Source organism: Cebus imitator, unplaced genomic scaffold (genome assembly GCF_001604975.1).
Source record: "Cebus imitator isolate Cc_AM_T3 unplaced genomic scaffold, Cebus_imitator-1.0 Scaffold287, whole genome shotgun sequence".
NCBI lineage: Eukaryota > Metazoa > Chordata > Mammalia > Primates > Cebidae > Cebus > Cebus imitator.
Window position 1 is genome coordinate 964,045 of NW_016107602.1, and position 12,060 is coordinate 976,104.

At 42.9% G+C, this 12,060-nt stretch overlaps 1 protein-coding gene and 1 pseudogene across 1 annotated transcript in view; both read right to left on the reverse strand.

Moving 5' to 3' along the window:
• Positions 1-3,704: 3,704 nt before the first annotated feature.
• The window catches only part of SAMD7 (sterile alpha motif domain containing 7), a 28,584-nt gene continuing 20,228 nt past the window's right edge, over positions 3,705-12,060 (reverse strand). Inside the window, exons 8-9 of the mRNA XM_017501978.2 lie at positions 6,317-6,427; positions 3,705-4,182 (exon numbers count right to left, since the gene is read on the reverse strand). Coding sequence (XP_017357467.1) covers positions 3,994-4,182; positions 6,317-6,427 — 300 coding nt within the window. The 3' untranslated portion in view covers positions 3,705-3,993. The remainder of the gene's footprint in view (positions 4,183-6,316; positions 6,428-12,060) is intronic.
• LOC108284998 lies at positions 9,319-10,690 on the reverse strand (annotated as a pseudogene).

Sequence of the window (12,060 nt, forward strand, 5' to 3'; positions counted from 1 at the left end):
AGGTAATCCTTCCTTCCACACCCATCAACACCCCCAAACAAAGAGCAGGCTTGCTTACCGCTTGCTATAAAATTGGTGGTTTCCCCAAGCTGTGTTCCTCAGCTGTGAAGCAAGCTCACTGTGTGGGCAGGTATCCTCTGGGACCCTCTCTATTGCTCCTGTAGCAGCTGGGGGGAAAAGGAACCAATACACATATGCTGATGTTCATGCTGCTATTGTGTCATGAGTAATAAAGTTCTTTGTCTCTGACCCATGAGTCTCATGTATTCTGTCAGTCTTCATAAAATAATAACAGGCTAATTTATTAGGTTGAAGGCAGGATCAAATCAAATCCCAGATACATTGTGTATCATTTTATCTGTACATATTTCAGTATTTCAAAAAAATAAGTCTTTTGAATAAGCCCACAATATATTTTTAACAAATAACAGTAATTTTTAATATCATTGAATATCCCAAATTGTGTTCAGATTTCCCTAATTATTTCATTTTTTACAGTGTATTTGAAAAAGGATTTGAATATGTTTCATGATCATATTGGGTGATTTGAATTCAACAAATTTTATTTTAGTAATCTATATATATAATTTGTAATCTTAACATACAAGTTGGTGGTATTAATTATATTCAGAATTTTGTGCAGCTGTCATCACTATTTCCAAAAGTTTTGCATCTGGGTAATTTGAATCTTAAGTGTTTTTCTTTTAACCTACAGGTTTTCCTTTTCCCATTCCGTTTGTCCTTGCATTTATTTCTTGGAGAAAATCAGATTATTTCTACTATAGTTTCCCCACAATTTGGGATTTTACTATTTTTATAACTGTAGTGATGTTTAACATGTTCCTTTCTTCCCTGCATTTCCTGCAAATTAGTTTTTGGATCTAGAGGTTTAATTAGACTCAAGTTAGTTTTTGTTTTGTAAGACTTTCATTCATATGGGGTTTCATGGATTTCCATCAGATGGCACATAATATCTTGTTATTTCTCTTTTTGAGATGTTAGCAGCCATTTATGATTATTGCCTAGATTATTTATGTTTTGGGGTACAAAATGATGATATTCAAATTCTATTACTTCTCCTTAATAGCTATAATACTTCCCTAAAGGAAACAATTGCATAGTACTCCATTGTATGGAAATTTACTCAATCAGTCTAAACATATTTTGTAAGTCATAATATCCTATTTATCAAACATAATTTTAAGGCCGGGCGCGGTGGCTCAAGCCTGTAATCCCAGCACTTGGGATGCAGAGGCGGGTGGATCACTAGGTCAAGAGATTGAGACCATCCTGGTCAACATGGTGAAACCCCGTCTCTACTAAAAATACAAAACATTAGCTGGGGCATGGTGGCGCGTGCCTGTAAGCCCAGCTACTCAGGAGGCTGAGGCAGGAGAATTGCCTGAACCCAGGAGGTGGAGGTTGTGGTGAGCCGAGATCGAGCCATTGCACTCCAGCCTAGGCAACAAGAGTGANAAAAAAAAAAAAAAAAAAAAAAAAAAAACACCACAATTTTATTGTGATGGTTTTCCAACAAGGGAGAGGTTTTTGTATGCTGTCGCTTGTTTTTTATACATAAAGAGTATAGAGTATGCTTCATGCCTACAGTAGTATTCGAGAAAAATTTAAAAAATATTTCTGTATGAGAATGTGGAATGTAAAATGTATTTATAGCAAGCAGCAAAATGTATTTTGTCACCCTCTAAAATAATCTGTTCGTAAAGTATTTCTTTTGTTAATAGGTACCCAGGGGTCTTTAATCTGGAAAGAAGGCAATCTTGGTAGGGACAAGCAATTTCAATTTCGTTTTCTTCCAATGAAGAGTACTGAGAGCTGGGGAGGGGCCTCCTTTACATGTGTTCTTCTGTTTCTTTTTTTAATGCATGGTTCTAAAATTAAGCACAGTCCCTTTTTTTGGGTGATAGTACATGCCAAGATGGCATATCGGAATGTTTTCCTTAGAACAACATTGAGACACATCGGTGTAAATCAATCAATTACCAGCTCAATGGACTGATTTAGCAGGAATACAAAACTCAAAAGTCACCATATTGATTGAACCTCATGATCACTTTGCCACTAAAAATATTAATTAAGCTTTTCTTTCTATGTCTCACCACAGCAACTCACACCTGGCACTTTGTGAAACTTCTGCATGCTGGGTATTATAGCAGGTGAAATGTCATGTGACCAAACAGTTCTTCAGTACAGTGAAGATCAGATGAATAAAAAGAGGGAAAGAGGAAGTGAAGCATTTTCCAAGTTATTTTTAGTAAAAATCTTGCGCCTCATTATTCATTGGCTTATTGCCATTTAAATAACTTATAAAAGTTCACACATTTTTGAAATGTGGGAGGATTTTCTCTCTGTGCCTGACTCTCAGCAAAGGGACTAAGAGAGTAAAGTAACAATTCAAAAATATATTTGATGGTTTGATATATTTTTATGTCAGAAAAAAACCTGTTGTCTTAGTAAAAATATCAAAGAAATGGAAGCTTAACTAAATTAGGCTTATAGGAAAATGATTTCAAAAGCCCACCTTCCAAATCAAAAAGTGAATGTGGGTAGCATGTAATTTGTGTTTACTAAATGCAACTTAGCTTTAGTACTCCACTGGTGGGAAATAAATTACTTCAAAACTTAGTGGCTGAAAACAACACACATTTATTATCTCACAGTTTCTGTGGGTCAGAAATCCAGGAGTGGCTTAGTTGGGGGCCTCTGGCTCAGGGTCTCTCATGAGCTGCCCTCAAGCTGTGGGCTGGAGGTGAGGCGCCTTCAAGTTTCCTTACATGGCTGGGCAGCCTCAGAAGATTCATTTCCAATTTCATGTGGGGCTCTCCATAGAGCTGCCTGGAAACACAGAATCTGGCTTCCCCAAGAGTGAGAAATCCAGAGAGAGCAAGTGAGCACACAATACAGAAGTCCCAAAAGTGACATCCCATCACACCTTCTGTATTCTGTTCATTAGAAAAGCCTCAGTACCCCCAGCCCACCCTCCAGGGGAGTAGATCTCACAAGGGCTTGAATACCAGGATGCAGGGATCCTTGTGGACCAAATCTCAGAGGCTGCCTACTAGAGTTTGCTCATTTTAAATGTAAATTTTTAAAATAGAAAATATATTCTCACAGTTAAAAATTCAAAATGTCCAAGAATGTATATAGTAAGAAGACTTCTTCATACCCCTGTCTGCTAATCCCCTCCTTGAGCAAATTGTTATCAGTTTCTTGTTTATCCTTTCAGAGACATTCTGTTAAACATCAAGTTGAAAACATGGGAAGCCACAGGGTGCGAGCAGAGAGCACTCCACCTTGCCAGCCCAAACCTGCTTTGCAGAGATAACTCTTCCCCACCCCTTGGATGAAATCTCGAGTGGGCACTATGGCTTTTCACCTCCCTCTCAGATAATAAGCAGTTCTCCAGTCACTTTCAGTCATAACATAGTTTTATTTCAGAAATAAAATACCTAGTCCTGAGTCATAGTCAAACTCCAAATTTTCAGGTTACAGTTTCTCCCCTTCCCCAGCTTGGGCCTGCTTCATGCCAGAAATCTGCATTGAGAAAAGGTGGAGTTCTGTTCTGTACTTCTCCCGGTTCTCTTCCACCTCTTTGTGTGTTCACTGGCTTGCCTTTATCTCTTTCAGCGTTTGGGAATGGAAAATGAGTAAAGAAAGGGAGGGAGCTCTTTTTTCATTTTCAGCTCTTCAGAGATTTCTTCATGAAAACATTGATCCGATGCTTTCTTAATGTTTGTAAATCTCCCCTTCATTAGCATTTGCTCCTAAGGCTGGATCTCCAGTCACTTGGTGCTGGGGTCATTCAGCCCTGGCAGGGAATCCCTGGGGGCAAGTCTCCTCCACGACAACTCCACGAAGGCTGACTTTCTCCCCTTCTCATTCTCCATCTAGTCCTGGGAAATCCTCACACATCTTTTGTAATATCCTAGACTCTTTGGAAAACTGGCTAAGACTATTCTTTCTCTTTGAGGGCTTTTAGTTTCTCATACTATCTGGCTCAACTCCTTTAGGAATTATTATATCCTGGGGACAAAAAAGGCTCAATGTATCACTCCAGGAATTAGAATCCAAAAGAGGGGATGCATCTGCTGGTTGATCAAACGCTTGTCTTACAGGAAATGAAAGAGTTTTCTTGTAGAACATACTTCCCACATGCTGAGATACCTTTTAAGACAAAATAATTATAGTAATTAATTCTATTTTTTTCCCAATAACCCAGCATTAAACACACATGGTAGAGTGGCTGAGGTAATTTCAGGCATGGAGCATCTATTAACATATAGTTGTGGAGGTCACAGTTGTAGATGTGGTGGGCTTTTTCTTTCTCTCAGAATCACATTGTTTACAGATGTAAAACAGGGTATCAAGGTGGCTCTAACCAGGGGCAGCTGAGCAATAGTGGAATTCCTGAGGGGGAGAAAAGTGGATGGTGAGGTCCGGAAGGTAAGGGTGGCGGCGTGTGAGGAGGAGCACAAATGACACAGGTCTTTGGCTTTGGCTCTGAAGGCAAAGGGGAGCTATTTTAGATCTTGAGCAGAATAGTGACACAATCTGTTTTATGTATTAAAAGGATCACTTTTTACTGTTTTGTGAATCAACTCTGGATGGGCAAGGGCAGACGCAGGGAGAGCAGTTAGAAGGCCAATGCACGATTTCTCAAAGATTTTGACCCAGCAATCCTATTACTGGGTGTTTACCCAAAGGAATATAAATCATCTATTACAAAGACACATGCATGCATATGTTCATTGCAGCACTATTCACAATAGCAAAGACATGGAATCAACCCAAATGCCCATCAATGATAGACTGGATAAAGAAATGAGGTACATATACACCATGGAATACTACACAGCCATAAAAAGGAAAAATATCATTTTCTTTGCAGGGACATGGACGGAGCTGGAAGCCATCACTCTCAGCAAACTAATACAGGAAGAGAAAACCAAATACCACATGCTGTCACTTAGAAGTGGGAGCTGAACAATGAGAACACATGGACAGAGGGAGGGGAACAACACACACCGGGGCCTGTCAGGGGATGCATTAGGAATACTAGCTAATGCATGCAGGGCTTAATACCTAGGTGATGGGTTAATAGGTGCAGCAAACCACCATGGCACACATTTACCTATATAACAAACCTGCACATGTATCCCAGAACTTAAAATAAAAATTAAAAATTAAAAAAAAAAGAAGGCCAATATAGTCGTTCAATGAGAGATGATGGTGCCTGAGACCAGGATGCAGTGGTGGAGGTGGTGAGAAGTGGCGTGTTTGGGTTGGCTAGTTCACAAGAGCCAGTTATTAAATGTTTAGGAAGTTTGCAAGCCAGTTGTTAAATACATCATTATTAAAAATTAAGTCAAAGCAACATATTAAATAAATTATGTACAACAAAAGTGATACATGCTTAAGACTCGTCACTTTTCAATTATTTGTACCTAATTATTTTACTATTATTATTATTTGTATTCTTGACGTTATTTACACCTATTATATCTGAGATTGTATCTGGTAGAAATACTCTATAGTGAGGTGTGGCTATGCATCTCTTCCCATTTCAGGGTAGTCACCCCCAAGTGTCATGGGCCTGGAGAGGAGGGTAGCACTCTCGAGGGGATGAGGATTTCTTGGAGGATGACAATATTCAGTGACATTAGGAGTTTGTCAGCCATGGTGGGAGTAATTTACAACACAGGAATTGGAGATACTACAACGTGGGTCTCATTTTTTTTTTTTTTTTTTTTTTGACGGAGTTTCACTCTTGTTACCCAGGCTGGAGTGCAATGGCGTGATCTCGGCTCACCGCAACCTCCGCCTCCTGGGTTCAGGCAATTCTCTTGCCTCAACCTCCTGAGTAGCTGAGATTACAGGCACGCGCCAGCATGCCCAGCTAATGTTTTGTATTTTTAGTAGAGACGGGGTTTCACCATGTTGACCAGGATGGTCTCGATCTCTTGACCTCGTGATCCACCTGCCTCGGCCTCCCAAAGTGCTGGGATTACAGGCTTGAGCCACCACGCCCAGCCTTATTTTGTTTTTAAAGAGAACTACTTGTTAAACATTTACCACTGCATCCTTGCTTATCCTTTTCCCAGTTATATCTAGGAATATGCCACCACCCTATCCAGTGTTTTCAGGGTCCCTCACTTCTCTTATGTCCCCAACCACAGAGGGAAAAAACTTAATAAAGAGGTTAAATAAGTATTATTTACATTACAACAAGATAGAAGTAACATATTTGTATTAAGCATCATGCCATTCATACATAATTAGTTATGTAAAGTCCCCATACCTGTGATTGAATTTTTAGTGCCGGTCCTAGCTTTAATCCCATAGTGCCTCGAAGATGCTCTTCTGTGAGTAACGGCAAAGTTTCTCCATCAATTGCATGATCTTTAAATACCTTAATAAATACAAAAGATATTAATTTTGTCTGAATGTCTTTTTAAAAAAAAAGTTCTTGTACCATCTAGATATTTTAGTTTTGGAGAAAACATTAAGACTGCTTGAGGATGACAGAAAAATTTGTGAAATCTTTTTTTAGTTGCTCTCTTTTCTGTGCCCAGTAGCACATTGCTTGTGCTCTTTAATAACCCTTGAAATCAACTGTAATTCTCTATTTATAGAACTCAATTCCAACCAGGAATAGTGATTATTTGAAGGCCAGGTTCATGAATCATTGAACAATGTACCCCAAATACAGAGGCTGGCATATGGTAAGAAGATGTACAATAAATATTGCTAGATAAATGAATGAATGAGTAAATGTTCTAAGTAAAGGGATGTGGGTGAAACCTGTCATGGTACATTTCATCTCTCACATTCACAGATGTGGTATCTTCTGGCCATGGCTTAGATGCCTTGTAATGGGAAGAGAGGAAAATGCTGCTGAGAGCTTTCACTAGCAGACCTTTCCAGCAGCTGTTTGTCCTGGCTTTGTAGTGGACATGGCATGTCTTCCTTTCTTTAAAAGCCAGGAAGGCTGCTGGTGGACAAAGATTCCAGGCAGATAGAGGGATACAAAATGTAGGCAGATTGATAGGACTGTAATTTCATGATCTTCAACTTCAACTTGCCTGGAAATCCTTCTATGTTCACTGTTGAGCTTTCTCTCCCTTCTATTTCAAGCTGTCTCCACCCTCCTTAAACTTTAGACTCTATAGGGAAAGTCCTCCCTCATTTTCAGTAGATCATAGCACTTCCTAACTTAACAAAACAAAACAATAGATAAGAGCTCCCTCTAATTCTAACCAATGAATCTAAAAAGCTTTATTTTCTCCCATTGTCATGATACAATGGAAGAAGAGAGGTCTCTCCATCACTTAAAGACAATCGCTCCACATATACTGTGGGTCCTCACCCCTCCCACTTCTGGGTTTCACTCAATAGATAATCCCCTCTTTTCTCTTCACTCTTGTCTTCTGCTGGCTCTTCCCCATTGGCATTTAAGTCTCCACCATCATTAAACAAACACAAATAATGAAAACACTCAAACTCCATTTCCAAATACCGCCTCATGTCTCTCACTCTCTTCACAGCCAGATTTCTCCAAAAGGTTTTGATGCTTCCTGCTTTCACGTCCTCATTTCCCAGTCATTGTGCAGTCTCAGGGAATCCGAGCTCTGCCCCGACCATTCCATCAAGCCTGCTCTCCTCAGCCTTCCTGGTGCCTCTGATGTACCGAACATGCAGATGTTTTGCAGATGTTACATTTCTGAAGTTCCTGGCTTTATCTGACATTGTTGCCTGTGCCTTCATGAACAGTGCTCTTCCCTTCTGTCATGAGGCTGCTTGCTCCTGGGTACCCCTGTTCTCTGCTTCAAGGTCACCTTTGCTGGCTCCTGTTTCTTTGTCCATTTTTGTAGGTTAGGGTTTCTTAGGCTTTTGACTCAGGTCCCTTTGGTCTTCCTGATTCGTTTCAGTTCGCTCAGCTTCAGTGATGGCCTCTACATGCTGAAGGCTCCGTACTGTGCATCTTTCACTCAGAAGCTAAATCGTGCCAGTTTGACCTCTTACATAGTTTTCACTGGGCTGTGACAGGGCAGCACTCAGTTCCAATGCAGAGTCCCACAATTACTGTGTTCTCCCACCCCTAAAGGCACAGATTCTGTCTCCGTACCACGTGGCCACTTCTGGGGGACAGCAGAGGGTGGTGTGGGCAATTCAAGACTGTCTTTCCTACCCTCTTCAGTGCCTCTTTCGGTGACGTAAAGTTACGACCAGGTACTGGGATTGCTCATCTGATTTTTTGTTCTTATGAAGGTGCTTTTTGTGTGCAGTGTCGCTCCCTGTGGTGTTCCGGAAGGGAGGACTGTCGGTGGAGGCCTCTTTTCAGCCGTCTTACCCTGCCTCCTCTAGGTTGTGTTCTCATCTGCCCACCACCACTGCTCCTGCACTGGATAGAACTCCATCATTGCTCAACTGAAGAGGCTTACCTTCTGTGTGGTCCTCTTCAACTTGTTTTCATAAAAGCAACCTGAGTGAACTTTCTGCAATATAAACCTCATCAAGCCGCTCCCTACTTAAAACCTGCTGCCTCCAGGATAAAGTCGCAATCCTTCACTGGGTCTTCAAGGCCCTGTGACCTGGCCCTGGCTACCTCTCTTGCTGTCCTCACCTCTCCCACCTTGGCCCTGGCCCTCTATAGCAACAGGATCTACTCTCAACGTCCCAACCATATTAAAGTTTTCTCTGCCTTCTGGCGCTCACCTGGAAATTCCTCCTTTACTCCCTCTTGCCTCCCCTCTTGACTTTCAGGTCTCACTTTAGAGGCCTCTTCCCTTTGGAGGCCATGAGTCCCTCGTATGTGTTCCCACCATGCTCTATACGTGCCTTTCACAGCGTGCTCACACGGATGTGGGATTGCTCCCTGGTGTCCCTCTTCTGGACTGTGAGTGCCATGAGAAGAGGAGCCACATTGGTCTTGTTTCCACCCTGTATTCCATGCCTCAGAGGGCATGACTCAGGACCAGCTGAAGAACAGAATCTTCTTGGAAAGTGCCTACACCGGGAACCTTGTGTTCTAAGATTTTACTCATTTACAAACTATACGTATGCATGTAATTTTTTTCCACAAAATGTACCAGTGTGGAGAAAGGACTGAAAGTTTCAACTTAAAACACACATGCCAGAGCCAACCCCGGTATTCATCTATCCAAATGTCACCCCTCTGATTGTCCTTTGGCTTAGAAATTAAGACTGACCAACGACAATGCCTATTGCTAGAATGGGCAATTGCTGAGGGAGTCAGAAGCTGATTCAGCAGGAACATCTCCCAGCTCTGAAATTTGTGGTCTTTGCCTTAGTTTCTGCTACAGAAAACACCAAAGACATCCAAGGCCACCCTGTCCCCTGTCACCAGAACTTGGTGCTGGCCATTTCCAATCCATCTCATACCATTTGGAATTGATTCTGCTGTTTCTCTATTTTTGTAAGAAGAAGTTTCACTTATTTTGTGTTGAGAATTACAAGTGGGAGAAAGGCATCCTGTCTTCCACCATGCAGTGTCCGTTCCAAACTGCGCAATGCCAGGTGGCCAGGACACTCAGGAGCCACGGGTCCACGGTGCCAGATGAGAATCAGAGAGCACTGGGAAAAGGGGTAATGGCCATGGCAAATTTTAAGGCAGATTTCAGCACACCATTCTTTAGGTAGCTCAGTCTGCTCCAGGTAGAAACCCTAGTCATGCAACACTGATAGAGAGGGGGCAAGAATGCTTCTTTCATCCAGCAAGGTGTTCCCAAAACCTTTGTCCTTGTTGAGAAGGATGAGCGCCCTCATTATCTTGAAAGTTCTCACAGTGATGGCAGTCAGCACTGTCAATCAGGAAATCAAAGACAGCTGTGTCAATGTGTCCAAGAGGCACAGGCCAGAGTCACAAGGGCACACTGTTTTCACAGCATCACAGTAGCTCTCATCATACTCCCACCTGGTCAATTTGCCTTCTCGGTTAAGTCCTGCTCCCACGGGTGTCGGTGTTTCTGCAGAGGCCACACATCTGGAAGCCAAAGTGTGACAGATCCTTCCACTGTGTCTCCATCAGCATAAGCTGGTTCTGTTTCTCAGTAGTAATCACACTTCCCATAAAAATAAGTATCGTTTCCTACAGTTAGGAAGGGGCTCAATAGCTGCTCCATGGCTTGATCTCTGTCCGAAGATGAACAAATCTGCCCACCATCAACGGGGCTCTCAGACACCCAGAATCCTGTCCAGGTGAAAGGCTGCTAGCTCTGCACTGTGTCTGTCATAACCGGCATGTGGTTCCCTTCTACTACATAGTCTCGGCTGTACTGTTTAGGTTTGAAAACAACTTTCTGTTCCCTTTCAAGAAGCAGTAAGGCTTTCAGCTGTGTCCCTTTATAACCCACATCAGCTTTAATAATTTGCTTGGTGGCCATGGCATGCATGATTGCCCCAGCTTTGGTGTCTCTTCACGGTACACTGCCTGGGGAACCACCCACTGGGCTGCAATCTCCCAGGAAGACTGCAAGGTGTGGTCCAACTTGGGTGACAACTCCATCCGCAAGCCAGTCATCATTCAGTGAAAAGCCCTCCTGTGGTCTTCCCGCAACTTAGATGTATCTAAGTTGCCAACCAGGAAAACTTTGGTAAAGATGAAGATGACAAGGAGAATTGCTAACAGCATGACTCGCTGCCTTAGCTTCATGTTGACCTCTTTTCTTCTCCCCTGACCCACTCTTTGGCTCACTTATCAAGGAGAGCTGGTGGTAATGGTTACTAAGGAGAGTCCATCATTATACACATTGGTCCATTTGTGGACGCACCTTCCACAGTTCCTGTTGGGCCCTAGGCTCGCTCGTAGCTGCCCACGAAGTGCAATGCAGTGTGGCCCCAGCTACCTCCAAGGAAGGGCAGCCTGAGGCCACGCTCACCACCCCCATTCCCTGGCCACCTCTCTCAGTGCTGAGCCAGCCATCCCCCCACCCCCCTTGCGAACTGCATTAAGTCATTATTTCTTTTCCTATTTTAATCTAGCAAATTATAGAAAATGGCTAATATAAATTAAGGAGCCAGCTGCAGTGGCTGGCACCTATAATCCCAGATACTTGGGAGGCTAAGGCTGGAGGATCGCTTGAGCCCAGAAGTTTGAGACAAGCCTGGGCAACACAGTGAGACCCCCATCTCTTAAAAAAAAAAAAAAAAAAGATTAGCTGGATGTGGTGGCATGCACCTGACCGTTTGTGAGCATCCAAAGAAGGAGGAATCAGGTGGATAAATTTTCAAGCAGTGGTAGGTTGGCAGCCAGGGACTGAAATGTGTGAGGACCTAACCCTCAGCCATGGTGGATGTGCTCAGGGCCGCGGGCGAGGACACACATGTCCCTGTTGCTCAAATGTACCCCTTTCTTTCTCACCAGAGCAGTTTGGGCCACGTGTATGATATAAATGTGCACATATTTTCAGTAATTTCAGTTCTTTTAGAGAATATTTTATCTGCTGCACCCTCTGAACTAGACATTTACTTGGAGCAAAATATGTTGCAGGGTCTCCTGAATGTTCCTTAGCAGCTGAGCCACCAGTCCTCTCTTTACACCTGTTTAAAAGCATTTATTTGCATTTGGGGCTTTGCGGTTTTTTTGTTACTTGTTTTTTCTTCTGAATTTCTTTTTCTACCTATAGGAGGTGAGTGGTGAGAGGTTGCTGAGGAGGCACCTAAGGCAGAGGCGGGGAGTAAGAAGATAGTTGGGGCACAGTAGGTTTAACTCCAGCTAGTCCCAGCTCCTTGGTCCAGCTCATTTAAAGAGGGGGCTAAGGCCAGGTGCGGTGGCTCATGCCTGTAATCCCAGCACTTTGGAAGGCCAAGGTGGGCAGATCACAAGGTCGGGAGTTCAAGACCAGCCTGGCCAACATGGTGAAACCCTGTCTCTACTGAAAACATAAAAATTAGCTTGACATGGTAGGGGGTGCCTGTAATCCCAGCTACTCAGGAGGCTGAGGCAGGAGAATCACTTGAACCCAGGAGGCGGAGGTTGTAGTGAGCCAAGATCACAACACAGCACTCCAGCCTGGGTGACAG